The following is a 23,762-nucleotide window of genomic DNA, read 5'->3' on the forward strand; positions in this document are numbered from 1 at the left end:
GGTCAGAGCGAGCCTTGCTACCTTTATGGATGTACACCTTGAAGACGGCGTGCGCATTCTTCTGAATGGCCTCCATCCCATCCTCCTCCCGTTGATCATGCAGAAGAAGGCACATACCCTTGCGAGAGGCACGTGCTGTCCGCCCCGCACGATGGACGAAAGTCTCTACGGACATGTTATGTGACGGCAGGGATAGCATCAACACCATGTGCACATCCACAAAGTCCAAGCCACGAGCGGCTAGATCAGTGCACAGAATTACTGACGCGGTTTTACTGTTAAAGTCCCCCATCGCGGTGATTCTGTCCAGCTCATCTTTAGTCGGGCTTAGGGAGCGGAAGGACACCTGCGTCTGCTTGGAGAGGACAGTCTCGAGCTCCTCAATCTGTCGCCGGGTGCCGAAAACCACAGTGCGGCCGAAGCCCTCCGTGGCAAGGAGCCGCATCGCCGTCTCCACTCGAGAATCGTACGGGCAGTGCATCGCGAAACACTCAAGCTGTTCCGGTAGCTTAGCTGTGCCAACCGTCACAAGCTGGTAGTAGTACTTCTTTACCCCAAGAAACCCTGCCTTAATCACCCAATTAGGGATCGTCGCGCCACAGAGCACATAGTGGTGGGAGCGGAAGTCCGTCATAAGCCCTTGCGTCAGCGAGCCGTTTGCCTTGCGGATGAACTTGAGCAAGTTTCGCATGCGACGCCCAATGTTGGAGAAGCGCGGACCAAGCGTTAAGTCCACCTCGTCCACCACAATCGCGCGCACCTCCGCAGCATTCACCACACCAACGGTCGAGCCCTCCTCTGCCTCGTCATTATCCTCATCCTCGTCCACGTTGGCGTCACCGTCTTCCTCCTCCACCTCTTCCTTCTCATGTTCTTCACTCTCACGCTTTCGCTTTTGCCCCCCGCGGGTGTCATCGTTCCGATTGCCGCGAATAGCCTCGTCGATTGAACGCACCGTACCAACCAAAATGTTACAGCGTTGGGTGGCGAGGTCCTCAAACCCTGCGACGCGGATGCATAATTTGGGATAGATCTGCTCGAGAACCCCTTTTGTCTGCACAGCCAACTCGTTGCTAAAGACAAAAATAAGCAGGAATGGACCGACGGCGGTGGTGGTGGTGGCATGTGGCTCGAGTATCAAATGCCTCTCGATGATGGGCAGTGCGTACGCCAGTGTCTTGCCACTCCCCGTACGGCTGTGGAGGATGACGTCGCGGCGGTTGAAGATACCGCGGTAGCACTGCGCCTGGCACGGCAGGAGGCCACTGAAGCCCATCTTCTTCAACGCCTTTGTCGTTGCGGCGGTCATCAACGGTGCCTTCTTCGGCGCCTGCTGCTCATCTCTGTTTTCCTCTGGTTTGGGGTGCTGTGGCCTTTCAAGTGCGTACTCCTTCTGCAGGCGCTCAAAAGAGAGATCGACGGCCTCGTCAGTGTGGAACACGACGGTTCCCGCCTTCTTCACTTTGCTGCGTTGAGTACGAGACGCGCTCTCCCAGTTGTAGAGGTTCATGGTTAGGAAACTACTTCACGTCAAGCTGGGGGTGATGTGAGGGAAAACAAACAATGACAAAAAAGAAAAGAAAAGAAAAGAGAGAGCGTGTGTGTGTGTGTGTGTGTGTGTGTGTGTGTGCCTGTAAGTGGTGCGATGTGTATGTGTTTATAGCGAAGGTACTGAAGCGGTGGTACACGCAGGGCAACGCATATGAGAGGCACACGTAGCGCAAACCTCACTCAATAATGATCACGTCCCCATCATCATCATCGCGCGCCTCCTGCACGCCGATCGCCGACTCCTCAGCGTCGTGCGACTGTTCTCGCCATTCCTCAACAGTTGAGGAGGAAGAGGAGGTAGAAGAGAGCGTCACGACGACCGCTTCATCAGGTTCACTCCGCCGCCGCTTCTCTTTCCCTTTTGCAGAGAAAAAACTTGTCAGCGCCAGCTGCTGCCCACGCCCCGAACCGCACTCATCGACTTGCTTCTTAAAAGATCCGATCGTCAGCGTCACCGCGTTGACAGCCACACCTGGCTGTGCCACAAGAGTCGCTGTGACGCATTGCATCGCGGCGGCTATCAGCGTTTCCGTTGTCACAAGCTCCGGCAACACTAGTGTCTTGTTGACAACGCCACCGAGCTGGCTGAGACCCATGTTGCCAAGCTTGACATTAAGCGTGTGCCCCTTTGTTTGGTATGTGTCACAGAACCCTCTGTAGCGCGCACACAACTCACTACTGAGCACCGTGACCCACTTGCGCACCCCGTCAGGCGAGGTCGCGGCTGGACGGAATACCTTGGATGCCATCAGCGTTTTTGCAATCGATCGCTTGGTGATATTCTCAGAGCTGTAGCCGCGCAGACGTTGATACGCGTATTCAGCATCGTCATCACCAAAAACGCCACGCATCACTTCTTTGGGAACCAGCCACGCCTCACAGCAGAGCTCCGCACCACCACAGATGTGGCGAATAGTCTCACCAAATTTCCCACCAAAGCCGCGGAAATTGTGGTACTGCGTGTCCCATATGGCAGAGGCAACACGGTCGGGAAGCAGCAGCGTCTGCTGGTTTGGCTTGTGGCGTGATGATATGAATTTTGAAAGGAGCTTATTGTGTGCAATGCCTGCGGAGCAGTCGTAGTGAAGCTCTTGCCGTATCTTCTGCCGAATACTCCATACCACCCGTGCAGCTGCGCCGAGGAGCAGCGCATGCTCTAAGCTCCCTTTTGGGTGCATTGCAGCATCAAACACGTCGCAAAACTTTTTTCCGCGCACGCGAAGCCAGACGTCTATCTCATCCTGACGATCCGGTATTACATGTGTAGACGGCTCCAAGATATCCTCCAAGGAGTGCAGGCGTTGGGAGTGCAGCAGCTCAACCGATTCCAACTCCCGCTGTGCTGCCACCGTCACGTCGAGGAATGCTTCATCGACGCTACCCTTCTCTACCTCCACCCCTTCAAAGCTGCGCAGGATGTTAAAGATGTGACGGCTGGCTTCCCGGTAGGGCTCCAGAGCAACTTTGTGCGTTCCCTTGCGCGGGTTTACGTGGTACTTGTACTCTGACTCCCCCACTGCGTAGGTGGCGACGTGTGAAACTCTCACATGGGGACACTTTTCTCGCGCCTCCTCCACCGTATTGAAGCGGGCAATGCCGCAGCTACGCGCTGGATAGTTTACGGCGATTAGGTTTCCCCACTGTGAGAGAATGTACGGTTCGGTGCGGCAGTCAATGCCAAGCCGCACCGCCTCCACTTGAGCATAGAAACAGTCCATGTCTAAGTGGGCTATGCACCGCATGGCTCCGGCGACAGCATCACCAGCTACTCCTCAAGCATGCACCCACGTTTCCCATACCGGTGAACAAAACAAAAGCAACAAGAAGCAATGTGTCATCACTGCCAAGCAAAAAATAAGCACAAAGAAACCTCTTTCATACCAAGTGTTTCAAGATGTATCACTTGAACCAATACAGAATAGTCCAGATTTTATTTTCCCTAAAAAAGAAAAGTCAGAAACGCATGGGAGTTTGCTTATTTTGTCTTTGCCAAACATCGCATTCAAATCAAGAGTCCAAAGGAAAGCCCCATTCAAGAATACAGCAGTGATGCTGACTCCGAGAAAGTGCATTCACCCCGCCCCTGCCCCGCGTGGGAGTGGGGAGGGACGAGTTGGGTGGATTTGCAAGCCTTACATCTTGCAACCAACTACATAATGAAAGCCATGAAGAGATCCATATTACTCCACAAAGCGTAAATTACGATCGTTCCACTCGCTGGTTCCCAATAAAAAGCATTAGAAAAAAAAGCAGTTCTCCTTCATTGACTCTGTCTGTTTCACCTGTCTCCTTTTTCCCATTCACTTCATCTTATCAATTTTTTTGCCGTTTCACACGCCAACTATGCGTATAGAGTGGGGGAAAAAAGGCTTTGGTACAAACCTCATCAACCCAACTATCAAAGATTCACTTTCCACATCCCAAGTCTGAGTTCATCCAAAAGAATAATGTGTCTTTTGTTGACCTTCATTTGTTTCATTACCGGCGTTTTTTGGTACCCTCTTATGTAATGACGCTCGGCGCGTCACGACCAGTGAGCTTGGAAATCTGCGAGAGGTTCAGCGCAATATTGATAAGCTCTCTCAATGCAGAGCGAACTGTGGGAAGAGTACCGTCCCTGATGTGCTGCGCAACCGCCTTGGGCTCCATATACTGTTCAATGTAGAGCCGAATCGTGGCTCCAGTCGAGCCGGTGCCGCTGAGCCGGAAGACAAACCGCGAGCCATCCTCAAAGAGGACGCGAATACCCTGATTCTTGGATACAGAACCATCAACAGGGTCGTGGTAATCGAAGTCGTCGACTTTGACACACCGCTTTCCCTGCAGTGGCGGGATATTGCTTGGTTGCTGTTTCCACACTGTTTCCATTACGGCCTTGGCAGACTCCTCAGCCACATTTTCGTAGTCATAGCGGCAGTAGTAATTTCGACCATACTGCATCCAGTGTTCCTCGACAATTTCTCGCACACCGACAAGCGGCTTCGACGGATCTGCGTTCCTGCTTGCAAGAATAGAAAGCCAAAACAGCGCCGCCCACACACCATCCTTCTCACGGATGTGATTGCTACCGGTTCCAAAGCTTTCCTCTCCGCAGATGAGTGGGTTGTAGTCCTCGCCTCCAAACACTTCATGGCTGTCCATTAGGTTTCCAAAAAACTTCCAACCTGTGGGAACCTCGAAGAGTTTGAGACGCTTAGCCTCCGCAACACGGTCTAGAGCCCCACTGGTTGGCATGGACCGCGCCACAGCCTTGAGACCACCGCGCTGAGAAAAAAAGGGTACAACATTTGCGTATGCAGCAAGAATGGCTACAGAATCTGACGGAGTGACGAAGAACCGTCCACCAAGGATCATGCTTCGATCAGCATCTCCGTCAAATACTGCAGCGAAATCTGGAACCTCGCCAGTGACGTTGGCGTCCGGTGCGCCCTCTGAATCAAGCCCCACTGCTGCCACTAGATCTTTTGCATAAATGAGGTTTGGATCTGGGTGATGCCCACCGAAGTCAGGAAGTGGTGTGGCGCCGCGCAAAGCACTCTCTGGGACTCCCAAACAGGAACCAAAGATAGCCTTTATGTATGGACCACCAATACCATTTAAAGCGTCAAGCTGGATTTTAAAATCATGTCGATCCAACAGATTCTGGATACTCTGAAAATCAAAAATCTTCGTCATGCCATGAACGTAGTCATCGGTGCTGTCAATAACTGAAACCTTAAAGGTTTCAAACATATAATCCCCTTTGTTCGTCACATCCACAGCATCGAGGTTGGTGCACATGAGAAAGTGATTGATTTTTAAAGTTTCCTCGTAAATAGCAGAGGTGAGTTTCTCTGCCGCTGGACCACCGTTTTCTGTGTTGTACTTGATGCCAAAGTCTTCTTCAGGACCACCAGGGTTATGACTGGCAGTGAGTATGAAAGCTCCCTTGGCACTAACTTGTCCACACTTTCGGTTGCGAATAATATTGGACACAGCAGGAGTCGAAAGAAGACCATCTTTTCCCACCCAAACATTTAAAACACCGTTTGCTGCAGCAATTTTAATTATGACCTGGATGGCCTCTGGAAGGAAGTATCGGCCGTCGCCGCCAAGAACGATGGTGTCAGGGATCCCTCCATGATTCTTGATTGCATTGAAGGTGCTTTGAACGAAGTTTGCCAAATAGTTTTCTTGCTGGAAAACCTTCACTTTTTTTCGAAGCCCAGACGTTCCGGGCTTTTGGCCAGTAAAGGGACGGGTAACCAACTTGTTCACGACGAGCATTGGCGAAATATTTGTGTACAATACGTTTTTTTTTTCCTTTATGATCTGCAGAGCGATCAAAAAAGAACAGATAAAGCAGTATACAAGGAAAAGTATTAATAAAACTACTCCTTTCCCCATAATGTATATAGTACACACAAAACTAAGAAAAAAAATGTACACGGTGCTGGAAACAGAGTCTGAGACTGCACATGGAACGCAACAGCTCTCACTGCTTAGAGGGTTTCTTCCCATCTTCTTCCAGTCGCTTAAGACGGCGAAGGATGCCATCATTTGTTGCTCCCTTCAGATTTGCAACCACCACTGAGAGAACATCAGGTGGCGGTCGCTTATCAAGGAGTGCACTAAGGATTTGCGGATTGCACTTAGTCCCCTGAGCCATGACGTGACGCAGAACGTGCAGAGCTTCCATCCAACCGCTGGAGTGCCCCATCAGCATTGAGGCTGTCGAGGTGGTCGCCGGGTTGCGATCACTCACAAGGCGAAGAACATTTTTCACCTTAATACTCGGATGATGCTGTAGAAGGCATGTAATGGCGCGTCGATGAAACTCCTCTGTGCCGATGCGATCGAGGAGGTAAAGAGCGGACTCCCAATCGCCATCGCGTTGACAAACCCTTGCGAAGGCACTCAACTGGAGTTCCTCTAGAACGTACCCGCTGGCGAGCATTGAAGCAATCGCCTTTTTTGTCGGTTCGCGGATCCGTTGCGTCGCCCCAGAAACAGCGTTAAGCTTCCGTAGAAAAGGGACGGGGGTCGCACAACGACTAAGAATATCGTATTTCTCACAACTCGGCAGTGAAAGCTTGTGCGATAACATCAAGGCGGCCCGCCAGCTATGGCAAGATGCCAGCCACAAGGCTAATTTCTCCTCAACATGGAAGCGCTCAAGTGCAACATGCCACAGTTGAGGACAACAAATACCGACCACCTTCGCAAAAACATCACTTGATTCCTCCACTACTCGGTTCCCAGCAACAAGGGATAAGGAAAGTTTCCACGAAATTCGTTCACCTCTCAGTGCTGCCTTTGCAAGGTAAATCACAGATGTAATGCTGAGGGGTTCACCGGAGTTCAGTGCTGCCAAAGCTTTGACCGATCCGCTTGACTGCCAAGAAGGTTTTTGCGTGGCCGGAACCGTCTGTTTTATCATCCACTGATTCCATTTTGTCATGTTGGTGTGGCTGACTTCAGGCATATTGAGTCGCATAAGTGCAGAATCTATGTTGTCTTTTTGTCTGCTTCCAGCGAACATGCGGCTAAACATGAGCCATTCACTTAGCTTTTTTTTGCTTGTTTTATCTGGCGACTCAATCAGATGGAAAAATCTCAGCGCTTGGTGCCAGGTTGTCCACCTGATTACGAAGTCAAACAGACGGTTTTGGGCTTCGCTGTTGCCCTTAGCACTCTGTAGCATCGCGACTGTGACGTCATTGGCGATCGTAGAAGGGATACACGTACTCTTTGAACACACATACAGAAAGTGACCCAGCTCGTCTTGATGCGACACATCAGTCGACCTCACCAGAGCCAAAGCTGTACACCAGTTCTTCTCCACCATCATGCTCGCCAAGTTAATCCTGGCCTTGGCAATGCCCACATCTTCGGAGTGGACGCTGCCTTGAAGCGCCAAAAGCCCGCGAACCCATCGACCGTTCCGAGCACACTCCGAGACGAACAAGGCCACTATTGACATGATCTCCTCAGTGTTCTGCACTGTTATTTTTTGAGAGACATGAAAATACCCCGCAACCAAAAAATATATATATACACACAAAGGCACATCTGTGAATCATAAGTGTACAACGGGCATTGTTCGAATTCATTATAACAAGAGAATCACACAAAAAAAGAAGCTCGCACAAAAAATGAACCATTATCGTCATTTACTCCATATTTAGGGACGCAACAAGCTTTGCAGCGACTGAATATAGCACCTCTGTGGTTGGGCTCACACAATCAACTTTATCGGTTAAAGGAACACCTTCCTCGCACGCTTTCATCAATACAGGATCCAAGGGAACCTCTCCCCAAAGCGGTATATCAAACTCTTTACTCAAACGTTTCCCAGCCCCCTCAGAGTTGGCACGGGGAAAGATGACGGAACTTCCGCCACAGTTGGGGCATACGAAGCCACTCATATTTTCCACAATTCCCAGTACCGGCAGCTTTGCCTTCTGACAAAAGTTTACCTCTCGCCTTACGTCAGCTTCTGAGATCAACTGGGGTGTGGTAATTAGGACGGCACCGCTAACGCCATCACACTGCTGCAAAAGTGATGCTGCAGTGATGTGTTCATCTGAAGTTCCAGGAGGAGTGTCAATAAGCATAATGTCAAGGTCGCCCCAAATTACGTCTTTTAGAAACATCTTAATGACACCATTCTTTCGAGGGCCTCGAAAGAGAACGGCTTCGTTTTTCTCTCCCAGTAGATAGTGCATAGACATCATAGAAACCGTTTCATCGATTAGAACAGGTTCGATGCCAGCAGCGCTTTGATGCGCATCCTCCCCCCGAACACCCGTTAGGCGTGGAAGCGAAGGTCCACAAATATCCAGGTCCACTACTCCTACGTTCAACCCCCTTTTTCCGAGGAAAAAAGCAAGCTCCTTCGTAAGTGTACTTTTTCCAACACCACCCTTTCCACTGATGATCATCACCTTTTTCTTGACACCTGAAAGACGCTGTTTAATCAATTCAATATCCGGATCGGGTCCTTTAGGTGCAGAGGCACATATGGATGCGTTTGGGCATCCTTGGCAAGAGGCAGCAGTTCCGGCCTCTGGGCTCTCAGGGCCAACACACTCGGCATTTGCATTTTGCATCACTTTGCTATTAACAAGCTTAACGGAAAAGGCTTGAGGAGGTTCACACCCTCTAACAAGGAAGCAAATTACCAACCAGAAAAAAAAACAAGCATTTTGTAATTATCATGTGAACGAGGAGATGCCAAGAAAAAAAAAGCAAAATCATACCTCACAGCCGTCACGACGTAGCAGCTTCCCTTATAACACATCAGGGCACGCTGATGTTGGGGCAATGTTTATCTATCTGCTCAATCACCATCCTGAAACCTCGCTGAACATTGACCCCAGGAAGAAGCTTGTCTTCTTCATCTTGTGAGACTAAGAGATGCGGTGAGTCCTCAAAGAGCCAGCCACTAAGAGGCATTCGTTGAACGGGAATAACTGTGGTTAAAGGAACCTTCTTTCCACACAGGATACTTGTTTCGTATGCCCAAAGCTTGGCAACGTTTCGTAAGGTATACCCTCCTCCTCCCACCACCAGCATGGGTAGCCCCAGTTTCTTCACCTCCTCAAGACACTTTCCATGTCCCCAGGACGACAGATTGAAATGCCCGAGGCGATCCCCTGCCAACGAATCAGCACCACATTGCACAACCACGACATCAGGGCTAAACCTCTTGGCAATTGAAGAAAGAGCATGTTCAAAGATCGTTGTGTAGAAGAAGTCATCTATGCCATCCCACATGGCCAAATTCATTGTATAATGACGTCCGTTGCCAAATCCAATGTCGCGTGGATGCCCGGTGCCAGGAAAGAAAGACTCACCAAACTTGTGGAGTGAAAGCGTAAATACTCGCTTGCTTTGACAGAAGGCCTCATCAACACCATCTCCGTGATGCATGTCAAGGTCTACATACAAGACTCTCTCGTGGCACTTTAGCAGCTCAACAATCGCAAGAACAATATCATTCACATAGCAAAAACCAGAACACTCTCCACATTTTGCGTGATGCATACCTCCACCCCAGTGGATAGCGATATCAGCTTTGCCAGCGTTCAGCAGCACGGCTGCCATAAGAGAACCACTTGCAGTGGATAGAGAGTGCTCGATTATTCCCTCTACAGGTGGACAATCGCCTGAAAAAGTGACTTTGGAAACCTCTGTATTCCACAACCAGCTTCGAGAATTGTGAAGTCCAAGATTCGAAATGTAGTCTTCAGCATGATACTTGAGCAACTCCTCTATGTCGATAAGGGGCGGCACAACCAATCGACAATGACGGTCTAACCCTAGCGCTCGGATAAGCTCCATCGTCACCAACAATCGATAAGGTTTCATCGCATGTTGTGGCACTAATGCGGAAAGATTGCAATCAGCGCAGTGACGGGATGTGTCGATGAGTGCGACGCGGCCACTTTCTTCGGTCGACGCCATGGGTTGCAAAACGAAACCTTTAAAGATAGCGATGGACAAGGCAATGAAGTAAAAAATTAAATACTTGGAGACACGGTCTGCAATGGAAAAAGAGAAAAAACAAAACCCCATGTGAAACTGTGGCGCGTCCCGCCGGCACCCCGTTCACCTTTTTCCCGCCCACTCGCAGGAAACGCCGCCCCGCCACCCGAGATCCAGAGGGAGAGGGGGGGGCGAAACATCCGCCGGCCACCCGCGACAAGAGGAGAAACAACGCCGGGGCGGCCTGCGAGAGGCCGTGGCCGGTGTCGGGGGTGCGGGGTCTTTTTTTTTATTTCGCTTGGCCAAGCCTTGGGCGGGTGTGCTGCTTTCTGCGGCCTGCGGGGGCCCCCGGGGCGTATCGGCCTGCAAAAGGCGTTGGGTGTGTTTTTGTTGTGTTTTTTTAAACATTTTGTGCGCTTCGACTCTTTTTCCCCTGAAAAAAAAAAGAAAAGCGATGCTTCGTCGAAAGCTACTTTCTTCGTGCAGAGTCTTCTCTCAGCCGCTCTTGGACGCTAGGCGTTCAGTGATTGCTGAAGACCCCTTGGAGCGGGAAAGGGAAAAGGAACTTCGCCAGAGGGTAATTCAGAGATACCGTGGGGTGAATCTGCCTGAGTTAACCGACTTCCGCTATGGCCACTTTGCCGCGCAAGAAGGCGCAACAACGTCTGCGGCATCACAAGCATATGCTACAGTTAACAACGGCTTTCCCATGGGAGGAGCGGGTTCGTCTGGAAGGCAAGGCGTAGATTGGCTTATGCTGTTTACAGGTTTTGCATTGGTCTATGTGTCATCCAAGTTTATGCTACAACGCTTTTCATTTGGTGATATAGATAACATCAATATGCCACTATGGTCAGCAAGTTTGGAAACACAAGCAAAGTATTTACTATTTTCAATTCAATATGACGTGCGTACCCGTGAACAAATCAGACAGGCGTACCACAATGTTCGCCAGACAAATCCTTTTACCGATTTTTTCCAGTGGCTACGGGTTCAACATCCTGAATACGGCCACGGTGTTCTTTACAATTACGAGAATGCTGTTGGTACATTGGTTTCCATACTTTCAAGTGGTAGTTCAGACTCGTTAATGACGTTGGCCCGCAGTGTTCAAAATGCTCTTCGCAAGCAAGGCGGAAGTCCTGCACAGCGAATCGATGATTTTGTGACAGATTTAGGGGCTTTGGCAGGTATGAGGAGGGTCCAGGGAAATACCTTTTCTACTGGATACGTAAACTCACCGCCACCTCCACCGTCTGTACAGGTGTATGGAACTGAACCAGTGACGATTCTGAATGCTCTTGATGCCACTCCTAGCAAAGAGCACAGTTCTGTTCCTTTTCAGTAGACGAACTCCGAATTCTTATCATTTTTTAAAGGCTTATTTGCTTCGTAATATTAGCCAGTGCTCGTATCGATATGTATCCTACAAGTCCTCTTTCTTTTCTATGGTTTCGGTTAAGATCCAAGTAAACAAAATGGAGGCGAGGCGAGGGCCACTGTCCCTTACACACGACCAGGTCGCGGAGCTTCAAGAAACCTTTAACCTCTTCGATCTTGCGGGCGAGGGTGTGATTGAGATGCCGAGAGTGAAGGCATTCATGCTCAAACTAACACCGGGTTTGACGAAAGATCTGTATGCTCGTGTGATATCAGATGCAAAACTGGAGGGTACAGATGCAATTAACTTTGCGCAGTTCTTTCTTATTGTGTCTACAATAGGTACAGTATTGCCTCATTCTGGAAAATACAATCTTGACCAACTCAGAGAGGTCTTCGAGGCGTTTGATCCTCGTCACAATGGTTATATTGATCTGAACCACTTTATGCAAATCATGCTAGAGGAGGGGGAACCCCTTTCGCAGGTGGAAGGAAAGGAGCTCATACTGCATTTGCACCGTTTCGGTTGCTTGCGTAAAGGGGAAGTGAACTACCGTAAGTTTATGTCCAAGGTGTTCTCAAGTGATCCGGCAAAGGTTTTTTCTTCTAGTCCTTAAAATGAATATGTATGTAATTGCTTCTGTTTAGTTTTTTGTATACTCTATACTACTGCTCCTTGCATCCAACCCTCTAAAATATTATATCGCATGTGCGGGACAGTGATTTTGACTGTCTTCTGAGAGTTAATCGAGAACAAATAACCGGCTCCGTTTTTTTCCCTTTCCCCTTCCCTTTCCTTCCCTTTCCTTCCCTTTAGTTTCCTTTCCTTTCCTTTCCTTTCTCTTCCATTCGCTTGTCTTCTTTTCCACCCTTTTTTAGGAGATTTTTATGGTTCAGACACATCGAGAAAACATCTGGGCACGGGCCAAGGATGGTTTTAAAAATGTGCGGATAACGAAGCAGGAGGCAGCTATTTCTGCACTCCTGGTAGTTCTTCTGTATGTTTCATCGGCGATGATGTTCTTCAGCATGAATTTCTGGTTGTGGTCTTTCAGCGAGGGATTGAAACGAAGCTACACTAGCATAATCATTCCATCTATGGGTTGGGCCATCCTCTTTTTTGCCTCTGCTATGGCTCTTCGTGTGGTCCAGTGGTTTCGTGGTCGCTCCGAAAACTACTTCTTCTGGGTCTGCCGCAAAGGCATATTGTTGTTGTTTTTAATCGGCCTATTTGATTCGCTCACAGGCCTTTTGGCCATGTACGCTGCAGTGCATGTTCCAGTGATACTTCAATCTGCAATAATATCAACAGGTCCCATTTGGACGTACGTTATCGCCGCTTTTTTCTTTCCCGAAAGCCAGCCGCCTTTTTCTCCTGTGCTGTTGATAGTTGTCGCTTTCACAGCTGGTGGAGTTGCTTTGGCAATGATCCCGCAGATTAAAAGCCATCGTAAAGAGGAATACTTTAGTCTCCCTTGGATATTGATCTTTCTATGTGGGGTTTCATGTTTTCCTCTTTACAATGTTCTTCAGGGCCGTTTCATGCACGAATTTCGTGCATGCTGTCCGCCGTTTACAAATAAAATGGTTATGCTAACAGTAGAAACCTTTGTGCAGCTCCTTTTGACGATGATGTACTTTCCAATAGATGCTGCTCCATTTTTTGGGAAATGTGATTCCATACAAGAGTCATGGGAAATGCTAATTGCCAGCGTTAAGTGTATCGGTACATGTCCAAACAACGCCATGTACATGGTGCTCTATATACTGGGGTTCTGGATACGTCACATTGTGTTTGCGTACATGAATAGCTATTCGCCTATCGTGGCAGCGGTAACGAGCCAAATGACGCAGCCTATCAATACATTTCTTTTATTGATAATACCTTCGTGGAACATATATGGCGCAAAAGCTGAATGGTACTATACACTCGGCTGCTTCTTCTTTTTACTTATTTCAACTGTTGTTTTTGTTTGCTGGCATTTTGTTCATCGACAGCAAAACCAGCTTCAGTGGGATTCACTTTCTATACCGACAGTTGAAAATTTGATGGAAGAGGAGAACCAAGAGTAGTACTTGTCGAGCCTGAAAGCTTGAGGAGTGAGCTAACTATTCTTCTACGACAAGAGTATTGCTATATGCCATTGTGTTGAGAAGGAGAAATCATGGTGTCTCTGTTGTGGCTGCTTAATGAAACCACGAATGAAAAGCAAACAAGCTGAGAAAAACACACAATGTTTTTTTCCTCTCTTCTTCATGTTTTCTTCTGTTTTCAGAGTGGTGAACTCTAGTATGCCTCCTAAAAATCGGCAGGAGGAGGAAAAGTCAAAGCTGACTCGTATTGCTGTCGTGAACGTTGACAGATGCAAACCGTCTAAGTGCAGTCTGGAATGTAGCAAATGCTGCCCAGTTAACCTTCAAGGGAAGCTGTGCATCGAGGTACAGAAGAAGTCTACGGTTTCTAAAATCTCCGAAGAGCTTTGCATCGGCTGCGGACTTTGTGTAAAAAAATGCCCATACGGGGCTATCCAAATCATTAATTTGCCGTCAAACCTCGAAAAAGACACCGTGCACCGATATGGCCCGAATAGCTTTAAGCTTCATCGTCTGCCTCTTCCTCGCCCAGGGCAGGTCCTGGGTCTGGTAGGAGCAAATGGTACAGGCAAATCTACGGCCCTGTCTATTCTAAAGGGAAAGGTGAAACCAAATCTTGGTCGCTATCGCAACGAACCAAGCTGGGAAGAAATTTTGCGCTATTTCCGTGGGTCTGAACACCAAGCATACTTCCAGCGTATGCTAGAAGAGAAGGTGCGCTTTGTTCTAAAGCCACAATATGTGGATCAAGTCCCCAAGGCAACAAAGGGCATGGTGGGAGAACTACTCGCTAAAGCTGATGAGCGAGGTTTGAAGGAACATTTTATGAAGGTACTCGATCTGGAGAAGGTTGCAGATCGAGGCCTTGAGAAGCTCTCTGGTGGGGAGTTGCAGCGCTTTACAATCGCCGCTCTTTGCGTCCAAAATGCTACAGTCTACATGTTTGATGAGCCTTCCAGTTATTTGGATGTGCGTCAGCGGCTTACTGCGGCTCAGGTTATCCGCTCTTTGCTGAGAGCAGATAACTTTGTTGTTGTTGTGGAACACGATCTTTCGGCTGTTGACTACATGTCTGATTTTGTGTGTGTCCTGTACGGTGTTCCTGGCATTTATGGCGTTGTCACGATGCCCTACGGTGTTCGGGAAGGTATCAATATCTTCTTAGATGGATTTGTTCCAACAGAGAACTTGCGCTTTCGTGAAGAGAGCCTTACTTTCCGCATTGCCGACGACTTTGACGAGGTTACGAAGCGCAGCACACAGAACACCTATCCACATATGGTCAAAAACTTGGGAGACTTTACCTTGACAGTGGAGCCGGGTTCGTTCTCTGATTCTGAAATCATTGTGCTGCTTGGTGAAAACGGCTGTGGTAAAACAACATTTATTCGTATGCTGGCTGGTCAACAAAAACCAGACAACGGTGCAGAAGTACCGCAGCTTTCTATCAGTTATAAGCCACAGAAAATTGCACCAAAGTTCCAGGGCTCAGTGAAGGATCTACTACAGACAAAGATCTACGATGCCTTCTGCCACCCTCAGTTCCAAACAGATGTGCTAAAACCCTTGACTATTGAGGAGCTTCTTGATCAAGAGGTGCAAAACCTTTCCGGAGGTCAATTGCAACGTGTTGGCTTGTGTATTGCTCTGGGCACACCAGCAAACATTTATCTGATCGATGAGCCGAGCGCCTACCTGGATTCTGATCAACGTATCATTGCTGCCCGCGTTATCAAGAGATTCATTATGCACACGAAACGCACTGCCTTTATTGTGGAGCACGATTTCATTATGGCAACCTATTTGGCGGATCGTGTTATTGTCTACGAAGGCACGCCTGCAGTAAACTGCCGGGCTAACACACCTTGCCGACTTTTGGATGGTATGAATAAATTTTTAAAAAGCCTAGACATCACGTTCCGACGCGACCCCACAAACTTCCGTCCACGAATCAACAAACTTGACTCTGTCAAGGATCGTGAACAGAAGAGTTCCGGAAACTTCTTCTACATGATGGAGACAACAGCACCACCCGTGAAGAAGCCTGAGGGTGCAGCAGGAGACAGCGATGATGAAGGGGAAGAGGAAGTGGAAGACACGAAAACAAAAAAGCCAAAGAAGGGAAAGCACTAACTATCGTTTACCCCTGAAGGAAGTGAAGAATGAAGAACTTGGGGAGGGAAAGGGTGTAAGAAGAAGTGAAATGTGCAGGGAAAGAGATCGATGGCTTCAAAGATACCCGTTGTCCACGTAATGAGTCCACTTAAATCAACTTAATTAAAGGTAATAGCAGGAAACTGACAAACAAATGGTGCACCACTGCGAGACAGCAAACGAGTATATATATATATATATGTATATCATGAGATTTATCTTTTACCTTGAATTAAAATTAGCTGTTCTGCTTCCTGTTTGTCTTCTTTCCTTCTTTTTTTGTCTTTTCCCACGTGATACCTCGATAGATTGATTCGGGTTGTATATATAACTGCTACTACACTTGCTCGCCAGCTCCCTTCCGAATTAAGTCGAAAAGAAAACGACCAAGCACATAGGTGCGAAAAGGTGTTTCGTTTTTTTTTTGAAAAAAAAAACGAAGATACAAGGTAAGGGTGACGCATCGTAGAATATTTTCATTTGTCTGTGCGTGCTGTGTAGTGGTGTGCGTTATTGAATAGGGTTGATTTTTTTCAGTGTTGCGTGATGCAAGAACTCATCGCCGTTCGTGTGAAAGATGGGATTTTTGTCGGAAACGTAACTGCTGCACAGGACCGCGAGTTCATTTCGATGAACAAAGTTACCCATGTCATCAACTGCGCCGGCGGTGAGCTGCCCGATCTTTTCATGGACGATGGTGTGAAATACCTCACATTCCCATGGAAGGATACCCCAGGGGCGGTGTGCACTGCTGTTATGTTTGATAGCGCTGATGAAAACATCAAACGAGCCGTAAAATTTATCGATGAGGCTATTGAGGCTGGAGATTGCGTCCTAGTTCACAGCCGTTACGGTTTGTCGCGTAGCCCAGCGCTGATAGCGGCGTACTTCATCGTGAAGTACGGTTGGAAATTGGACAGTGCCATCTCTTTTCTCGAGATGGCACATAAGGATATGTCTATCAAGCCGCACTTCTTGCGACAGCTTCGTATGTTTGCTAAACGGAACTCTGTAGAACACGACGTTTTTGACCTCGATGTGGACGACTCACAGTTTGGCCTAGACAATGATCAGTGGATGCTCCGAAACACGTTGCTCAACGGCCTTATTTCCGATATGCAGCGCCAAAATGAGCTGTACAAGTTCTGCACGGGAAAGTTAGAAGTGGGGCAGCCGGTTAAACCAAGCGACTCTCGCGCAGGTACACATGGAAAGAAAAGCAGGAGGATTGTGTTCGTTGACACGAAGCAAGGAACACATGTAGACTCCGTGACTGGGTCTCCTGTGGTGATGGTGCAGCCCAAGCAACAACAACTTGACTCAAGCAATCACTTTGTCGGTTTTCAAGGCTCTGTAGCGCTACGCGCAAGACGCCGCAGCGGTAGTATCATGAGCCGCAGCATCACCCCATGCGGCCGTCGTGCGGAGTCGGACCCCCACACAAACCCACGTGGACGACAGGAGCTCTCGCTTCGCTCTGACGGGAAGACAGGACGCAGCGCTTCCATCCCAGACGGTGCGACCTCTTCACAGGCAGCGCGCACGGCGAGCGGCCACTCCACTTTGGACGGGGGAAGCCATGCAGGAGCAGAGTACCGCCACGTCGCACCACCAAACACTGTCCACGCACCCCTGCGGTCGCCTTTTGCAGCCCTCACGTCCAGCCACAAATACCGCAAAGGTTCGCCATTGCCAGCTCCAACGCACGACAAGAAACCGTCCGCTTTCATCCAGCGGCCGGCATCGGCGTCGATGGTGGAGACGCGTCCGGCGCGGACACGGGTTGCGGCCAGCACAGGATCTTCGTTTCTGAGCCGTAATTCCTTGGTGCGTAGTGGAAGTCCGACTGCGCCTGGGAATGCGCCAACCACACCCATTGGTAGCTCGTCGACAAGCCGTGTCTCGAGTTACAAAAATATTGCACCACACCGAACACAACTCAGTACCGGCCCACTCCCTGCGTGGAACTGGGGCAAATCGGGAATGTCACCATCAGTGGTCCAGCGAACCTCGCTCCGCAGCAGCCCACAGGGGTCACGTCCCAGTTCCCCAGCAGGTCGGTCTTCCTCCGCGACAAAGCAGGTTGCCTCACCTAGCAGTGCTTCGCTAGAGCTACACTTGAGCCGCGGTGTAAATGGGACCTCCAGCAGTACTATTGGGGGAAGCAACGGGGTGCTGCGTCGCCAACCACCGACAGTTATATCATCTGGCAGACGCTCGTAGAGACGAATTATCTATCATCTGTTTTAGGTGGAGGTAGGACCATTCCTTGAGTATCATTCACAATGCCATTGACACTGCAAAGGAACTGGGGTTTGGGGTGGAGAAAGACGAAAAAAAAGCCATATGTATTATCGTATGCAGTGTACAAGCGTACGCTGTGACGTTTTTTTTTTTTTCTCCCTTCTCCTTCATTCTCGTATGTGCTTTCCACTTACCCCCAGTGCAAGGTTTTGGTTATTTGCTGCTCGTTTGGGATTGGCATGGACAGCCTCTGTCGTGTCTTCTGGAGGAAGCCAGAGGCACGGTCGCCTGAGGCAGGCTATAGCAGCAATCAAAGTAGCAGCCGAACTTTAGTGCAGGGGCGGGTATGTGGTACAGCACATCGAGGCATGAGCAGAACGAGACGCTAACAACAAGGTTTGTAAGAACACACACACACACACATACACACACGCACACAAACACGTACATGAATACGTACAGAATCAAAAAAAGCAAGGACAAGGGGAAAATGGGGAATGCGGACCACCGATAAAGGCAACGTCCCCCGGTGTCAGCAGTGGGCGTGTGGTGTTGTGGAGCCGAACTCTCTTCCCCCGCGACTCTGTGCGAGCGATGGAGGTGGCGGTAGGCCCTCTGCACCCATCCCTTTGTTCACACTGTTTTTTTTTTTTTTGTTACATCGTAGATGTTTTTATATAACGAGGGTGTGATCCAAATGCGGCATTAGTTAATCAATGTGTGCGGGGCGAAGGAGAATATTGCGATAAAGGTGAACAGTGGTTATATAGATAGAAAAGAAGAGGAGATCAAAAGAGAAACAATCACATCGAGAAAAGCAGCTCTGCTCTCTATTTTCCCTCTTTTGGCTCTTTACCATAAGCTTCGCTATGATGATAAGAACGGGAGATGGAGGACGTGCATTCCAAACAATAGTGTGGGGGACCGCCAAGGAAAACCAGAGTCGGTAAGACATATACACACGACGTCATACGTGTACTCCATTACCTTCTTATTATCCTTTTATGATTTGATGGGCGACGTCTACCGCATGCCTGGATATGTGCATATGCACGAGTGTTCTCTTTCACTACCCGTTGCATAACCACACCATTCGCCGGCGTGCCCTCTGTGTGCATGCGTGTCTGAGAGGTTGATGCCGAACTTCATTTCGCTCCTCCCCTCCGTGGCCCCGCCACATTGTTATGCTTTTTTTTTCGCGTTCTCTTTCTTTTCGTGTTTTTTTCTCTCTGCCTTACCTTGTATTTTCACGATTGAATAGTAATGGGCAAAGGGCACGTGGTGCTTGATGACGAAGGGGAGATCTTCGAGGATGACCCAACGGTTGGCCGTGGGGTGCCGAAGGACCAGGCGGGGCAACTGCAGTGGCAGCCGCTCACACCGGATCCACCGACAGCAGAGCTGAATGCTGCTGTCGCCGCCGCTCTGGCCGCATTGCCCAAGCCCTCATGAGAGCGATGTGAAGAAGGCAGGTGCTGGGAACGTGTTTGCATCTATGTATGCATGCAGGCTTGTGTGTGTGTGTGTGTGTGTGGTTATCTGTGTGCCCCTGTGCATTACTATTGCCATTATCGTTTTCAGTCCTCGTCCACCCGTGCTTGTTTATCTCTTCCTTTCTTTTCTCCCTCTCTTTGTTTTCTGTTTGCCGGTGTTTTCACAGCAGCGGGAAGGTGTGTGCGTGTGTGTGTGTGTGCGTCACACATCTCCTCTCACATTTATCCGTCCCAAAAGAAACGGGATCAAGAAGGCCGAGCGTGCAAACGAAGAGTAACACCACACGAACTTTGGAAGACTCAATGTCGTACAGTATCCGCAAGTTGAAGCTTCTGGTGGAAGATCCCAGTGGCACACTGCGGGACAACCTAGCCGTCGCGAAGCTTTTTCTCGCCTCCGAAGATGACAGAGAGTTGGAGGAGTTTCGCAGCCTCTTGGACCGCGAGGTGCACTACGCTAACTTCTGGGGTGTGGTGCGTGGCCCCATCGCTGCCCTTGCCGTGCTTGAGAAGGAGCGGACAGCGCTGCGCCTCACGTGGACTACGCGCGTAACTGCGATCACGGCCAATACATTCGAACGACAAGGTTATGCGCACTTCTTGTCTGGCGGGATTGCGTCGATCCCGGGTGTTGGGAACTGGTTCACAAGGTTCACACAGCAGCGCGTGCGTGAGTCGTTGGTGCTGAGGGACGGTAAGGTTGTGTTTCGTGACCTGAGCTTTCAGTGGGGCCTCGGTGTCCATTGACTAATGTATGCGGTCCACACCCGTTGAGTGAGGGTGGCTCCGGGCTGAAAGTGGAAGGGATGAAGGGACTAAGCTGCCTGAGGCCTCTGCCGCTCAACTTGTTGCCGTAGGCCTGTCGTGTTGATGTTTGTCCTCCCAAAAGGGAACAACCCCTTTTTTTGTCTTCCGATGTTTTAGAAATATGACGTCGAAGGGAGGGCGTGCAGGATGAGGAGACAGAAAAAGGGAGTGGATGCGGAAGGGAAGTTGTTCCGTGAGGGTGCTGCTGCTCTCTTGATGGCAACACTCAATGTGTGCAACATGGGGATTAGGAAGATGGTTTGTATTGCCAGTGACACTGTGTAAGGCGGATTGCCTGTGTTTAACGGCGGCTTATTGTGAGTGCCTACTTCCACGTATATTCTGATCAGCTGTGTAGATGCGGCTTAATGGCGAAGCCCTATGAAGACAAATGCACAGCGTCGTGGTTTGTGCTGACCGATCAGCAAAACCCCACTGTGAAACGAGGTGCTGAAGAGTGGGGAGGATGAGGATGGGTGATGAGAGAAAGGTGTCAATGAGGCGCCATTCGTTTTAGCGTCTTGCCTAGAGATGACGAAGGGTCTGTGACACTAACATGCCACCAGGACTTCCTTAGTGGTTTCTTCGTCTATTTCTTGGTAAAGTTTCTCTCCTTTCTGGTTGGCTGCCTCTCTGCTTGCCTTCTAGTTCCGTTTCCTTCCCGTTTTTGTCCCCCTCTCTCCTTGTGGGAATTGTTTGCCCCACAAACATTGACGCTTTTCTTCATGTCTCCTCGTCGTAGCTACAGTCAATGCGACATACGACAAGACACTTCAAAAAAGTTACCGGGGATGCTTCCCGCCCAGTGAATATGGGTAGTGAGGTGCTGGATGCTGCGAGCCGCGATGATGTGCGCACGTTTCTTTCACTCACCGACGCCAGCCTTCGATATTTGACGAAGAATGTCTGCTTTGTGGGTAAAGCTGCTGACCTCGCCACCCTCGCTGAGCGGCTTGAATCCTGCCACGAGGAAGAGTTTGGGATGTCCCCGCTTTTCTGCCCTGACTTGATCGACGAAACATGCCAGCGCGGCATATTTCCACTAGCCATACCTATCGGGGGTGGGCACTACTTATACGCTCCGAAGCTACACATACAACGCAGCTTGACTCAGCTTCTGCCACCAGTGAGAGGATTTCCTATTAGCAGCAACGAAGGCGAGGGGGAGTTTACAACGGCGCGCCTCGGTGTTTCAAAAAGATATCTGCGTGAGCAAAATAATGTTACTCGTGCAGCTTCGTTTGATGTCTTCATCAACCGTATGGAAGATCTGGCGCCAGTACTGGCTCTCATTCGAGCACAACACGGCGAGAATTGGCTTTGCCGCGCACTCCGCGTCTGCTTTGTGAATATGTTTGCGAATAGGAGCCGTTATCGGACCAAAGTTATCGTTATAGCTGTTCGTCGCCATCGCTACGACGCCAGAGGTGATGCTAAAGTGGAGAACACGACACATGGGGCGCTCATTCCAACTGACGGTGCCCCTGTTGATGAAGGCGACCTTGTCGCCGGTGAGTTGGGTTTTATTGTTGGTGATACCTACTGCTCTGCCACTGGGGCGTACAGCGCGAGCGGCGCAGGGACACTGCAGCTGGCGGTCACCGGCGCGGCGATGCGTTCGGTGGGGTGCAGTGTGTGGGATTTAGGCATGATGATGGAGTACAAAAACCATTTTCTGGGGTGTGTGCCACTCCCCCGGAAGGAGTGGATAAAGTTTGTGCAGGACCACACCAGGGACAAGTCTGTGCCCGAAAATATTGCACGATTGCTAAGTGAGCGGTACAGCAGCGGGGTACCAGTGCGAGAGCTCCTGAGAGCGTGACGGATGGGGGAGGTCGAAGGCATCGTGTTAGACATTAGACGCCTGTGCTTATGTGTGTGTGCCCCTTCCCCTGCAACCATGTGCGTTGTGTCATGTGCCTTTTTTTTTGTATTTTGGCTTATTCCTCGTTGCGTGTATGCGCCATGCCCACATTATTTGTTCTCACGTTTCTCTGTTCCTCCTCTCTCTCTCTCTCCCTCACTATCCTTATCACCTTGCGCGTGTTGTGTGTGTGTGTGCGCGCAGAACATCATGCCCGCCACCAAGAACGAGGCACCAAAGACTGCGGCCCCCGCCGCGCGCACCGGCATCATCGCCGGCTTCAACAAGGGCCACAAGACGACCCGCCGCGCCCGCGCCCCGTCGTCGAACGACCGCTACGCCCTTCCGCACAAGAAGCTGCGCGCTGTCAAGGCGATCATCACGGACCTTGTCGGCCTCTCCCCCATGGAGAAGCGCGTGCAGGAGCTGCTGCGTGTCGGCAAGGACAAGCGTGCGCTGAAGTTCTGCAAGAAGCGCCTCGGTAACTTCAAGGCCGCCAAGAAGAGACGCGCCAAGATGGAGGAGGCGCTCCGCCACCAGACCAAGAAGAAGTAAGGTGTCAGCAGCTCGTGATTTCTTTGTTTTTGTTACCAATATTTATTCCTTGCTTGCTGCGTACAGTGTCACTTCACGGTATCCTGCCATGGCGTGCTAGAATCCACGCGGTGTCTCTCATCCTTTTCCTTTCGGTGCTTTCCTTTCGCGTCTTCTTATGCCGCTTCTGCGTGCAGTGGTGGATGGGGCAGTGGTAGTAGGGAAGGCGGATGCTTGACGAACACATGGAGGCCATCGCGGCGGCGCTCTCCCGCGTCTGTGTCATGCGGGCCCTCGACTGCACGGTACTCAGGAGCGGCGTGTGCGGCGTGGTGGAGCGGAATGCGTGCGGCCGCCGCGAGTTGTGGCGGGTGGAGCGCGAGGCCTCACTTATCGCAGAGCTCCGCGAGTGGCAGACCACCTTCGTCGCCGATTGGACGCGACAGAAGGCGGAGTGGCGCCGCAGCCGCAGCGGGGCCTTCCGCGAGGTGGAGGACGACTGCCGGGCGCTGGCGTGCTATCTCACGCGTGCAGACTTCTCTTCGAGTCCATTCGCAGCGCTTGAACGCGGCCGGCGGCTCTTCGCGTGGGCGAGCACTGACGCTTTCCGCACAGCAGCAGCAGCAGCACGTGACGAGGCGCTGGCTCTCGCCGAGGAAGTGTGTCCGGCGAAGACGGCGGAGGCGAGTAGCACTCGCCGGTTGCTGCTCCAGTCACGCCGGTCGTGGCGTGTGTTGTTCTTTGTATGGACGCGCTCCGCGTTGGCGCGTGCGCTGCCCCCGTCACACTCGGACTGCGCGCTGCTGACGGCGGTGGTGGAGGAGTTTCTGCACGAACAGAGGCGCGACTTCCGTGTCAAACTTCTGACCGCGGGAATGGTGCCATCCGCGTGACTTCTCTGTCTGCTGTTCTGTCCTCTTACGTCTCTGGTTCTGCAGCTAGCGATGCGGGGTGACGAGAGCAACGGCTGCTGTACCGTCTGCGGCGCGAGCACGGCGGGCACCAGCGCCAGGGTACTGCGCTGCACCTCGTGCCGCTCACTCACACACGCGGTGTGCGCGCCGGCGGAGGAGTCGCCAGTGCCACCGCACTTCCACCGCTGCACGCCGTGCCGCTTCGGTGTCACGCTGAGCCGCAACCGCGCGTTTAATGTCGCACTGAGCGCCCGCCTG

General features: G+C 50.5%; 16 protein-coding genes across 16 annotated transcripts; 11 read left to right on the top strand and 5 right to left on the bottom strand.

Annotated features, from left to right (window-relative positions):
• Positions 1-173: 173 nt before the first annotated feature.
• DQ04_02021000 (hypothetical protein) lies at positions 174-539 on the top strand (the record flags this gene model as incomplete). The annotated part of the gene is made up of 1 exon (XM_009311405.1): positions 174-539. One exon carries the CDS (start codon positions 174-176, stop codon positions 537-539), a length of 366 nt encoding a protein of 121 aa, XP_009309680.1.
• Positions 540-1,141: 602 nt separating this feature from the next.
• DQ04_02021010 (hypothetical protein) lies at positions 1,142-1,516 on the top strand (the record flags this gene model as incomplete). The annotated part of the gene is made up of 1 exon (XM_009311406.1): positions 1,142-1,516. One exon carries the CDS (start codon positions 1,142-1,144, stop codon positions 1,514-1,516), a length of 375 nt encoding a protein of 124 aa, XP_009309681.1.
• A 211-nt stretch (positions 1,517-1,727) lies between these two features.
• Positions 1,728-3,269, bottom strand: DQ04_02021020 (DNA polymerase eta; the record flags this gene model as incomplete). Its single annotated transcript, XM_009311407.1, has 1 exon — positions 1,728-3,269. One exon carries the CDS (start codon positions 3,267-3,269, stop codon positions 1,728-1,730), a length of 1,542 nt encoding a protein of 513 aa, XP_009309682.1.
• A 784-nt stretch (positions 3,270-4,053) lies between these two features.
• Positions 4,054-5,817, bottom strand: DQ04_02021030 (phosphoglucomutase; the record flags this gene model as incomplete). Its single annotated transcript, XM_009311408.1, has 1 exon — positions 4,054-5,817. The coding sequence occupies one exon, from the start codon at positions 5,815-5,817 to the stop codon at positions 4,054-4,056; it is 1,764 nt and encodes a 587-aa protein (XP_009309683.1).
• A 208-nt stretch (positions 5,818-6,025) lies between these two features.
• Positions 6,026-7,513, bottom strand: DQ04_02021040 (hypothetical protein; the record flags this gene model as incomplete). Its single annotated transcript, XM_009311409.1, has 1 exon — positions 6,026-7,513. The coding sequence occupies one exon, from the start codon at positions 7,511-7,513 to the stop codon at positions 6,026-6,028; it is 1,488 nt and encodes a 495-aa protein (XP_009309684.1).
• Positions 7,514-7,703: 190 nt separating this feature from the next.
• DQ04_02021050 (nucleotide-binding protein) lies at positions 7,704-8,642 on the bottom strand (the record flags this gene model as incomplete). Its single annotated transcript, XM_009311410.1, has 1 exon — positions 7,704-8,642. The coding sequence occupies one exon, from the start codon at positions 8,640-8,642 to the stop codon at positions 7,704-7,706; it is 939 nt and encodes a 312-aa protein (XP_009309685.1).
• A 190-nt stretch (positions 8,643-8,832) lies between these two features.
• On the bottom strand, positions 8,833-9,999 carry DQ04_02021060 (histone deacetylase 1; the record flags this gene model as incomplete). Its single annotated transcript, XM_009311411.1, has 1 exon — positions 8,833-9,999. One exon carries the CDS (start codon positions 9,997-9,999, stop codon positions 8,833-8,835), a length of 1,167 nt encoding a protein of 388 aa, XP_009309686.1.
• Positions 10,000-10,474: 475 nt separating this feature from the next.
• On the top strand, positions 10,475-11,368 carry DQ04_02021070 (hypothetical protein; the record flags this gene model as incomplete). The annotated part of the gene is made up of 1 exon (XM_009311412.1): positions 10,475-11,368. One exon carries the CDS (start codon positions 10,475-10,477, stop codon positions 11,366-11,368), a length of 894 nt encoding a protein of 297 aa, XP_009309687.1.
• A 130-nt stretch (positions 11,369-11,498) lies between these two features.
• DQ04_02021080 (ATP-binding protein cassette, sub-family E, member 1) lies at positions 11,499-12,017 on the top strand (the record flags this gene model as incomplete). The annotated part of the gene is made up of 1 exon (XM_009311413.1): positions 11,499-12,017. One exon carries the CDS (start codon positions 11,499-11,501, stop codon positions 12,015-12,017), a length of 519 nt encoding a protein of 172 aa, XP_009309688.1.
• A 1,081-nt stretch (positions 12,018-13,098) lies between these two features.
• DQ04_02021090 (hypothetical protein) lies at positions 13,099-13,473 on the top strand (the record flags this gene model as incomplete). Its single annotated transcript, XM_009311414.1, has 1 exon — positions 13,099-13,473. The coding sequence occupies one exon, from the start codon at positions 13,099-13,101 to the stop codon at positions 13,471-13,473; it is 375 nt and encodes a 124-aa protein (XP_009309689.1).
• A 219-nt stretch (positions 13,474-13,692) lies between these two features.
• On the top strand, positions 13,693-15,627 carry DQ04_02021100 (ribonuclease L inhibitor; the record flags this gene model as incomplete). The annotated part of the gene is made up of 1 exon (XM_009311415.1): positions 13,693-15,627. One exon carries the CDS (start codon positions 13,693-13,695, stop codon positions 15,625-15,627), a length of 1,935 nt encoding a protein of 644 aa, XP_009309690.1.
• A 567-nt stretch (positions 15,628-16,194) lies between these two features.
• Positions 16,195-17,871, top strand: DQ04_02021110 (putative dual specificity protein phosphatase; the record flags this gene model as incomplete). Its single annotated transcript, XM_009311416.1, has 1 exon — positions 16,195-17,871. One exon carries the CDS (start codon positions 16,195-16,197, stop codon positions 17,869-17,871), a length of 1,677 nt encoding a protein of 558 aa, XP_009309691.1.
• A 1,817-nt stretch (positions 17,872-19,688) lies between these two features.
• On the top strand, positions 19,689-20,132 carry DQ04_02021120 (hypothetical protein; the record flags this gene model as incomplete). Its single annotated transcript, XM_009311417.1, has 1 exon — positions 19,689-20,132. The coding sequence occupies one exon, from the start codon at positions 19,689-19,691 to the stop codon at positions 20,130-20,132; it is 444 nt and encodes a 147-aa protein (XP_009309692.1).
• Positions 20,133-21,003: 871 nt separating this feature from the next.
• DQ04_02021130 (hypothetical protein) lies at positions 21,004-22,014 on the top strand (the record flags this gene model as incomplete). Its single annotated transcript, XM_009311418.1, has 1 exon — positions 21,004-22,014. One exon carries the CDS (start codon positions 21,004-21,006, stop codon positions 22,012-22,014), a length of 1,011 nt encoding a protein of 336 aa, XP_009309693.1.
• A 252-nt stretch (positions 22,015-22,266) lies between these two features.
• DQ04_02021140 (60S ribosomal protein l36) lies at positions 22,267-22,611 on the top strand (the record flags this gene model as incomplete). The annotated part of the gene is made up of 1 exon (XM_009311419.1): positions 22,267-22,611. The coding sequence occupies one exon, from the start codon at positions 22,267-22,269 to the stop codon at positions 22,609-22,611; it is 345 nt and encodes a 114-aa protein (XP_009309694.1).
• A 209-nt stretch (positions 22,612-22,820) lies between these two features.
• DQ04_02021150 (hypothetical protein) lies at positions 22,821-23,483 on the top strand (the record flags this gene model as incomplete). Its single annotated transcript, XM_009311420.1, has 1 exon — positions 22,821-23,483. One exon carries the CDS (start codon positions 22,821-22,823, stop codon positions 23,481-23,483), a length of 663 nt encoding a protein of 220 aa, XP_009309695.1.
• Positions 23,484-23,762: the final 279 nt, after the last annotated feature.

This window comes from Trypanosoma grayi (genome assembly GCF_000691245.1).
Source record: "Trypanosoma grayi strain ANR4 Tgr_202_V1, whole genome shotgun sequence".
In the NCBI taxonomy this organism is placed as follows: domain Eukaryota; phylum Euglenozoa; class Kinetoplastea; order Trypanosomatida; family Trypanosomatidae; genus Trypanosoma; species Trypanosoma grayi.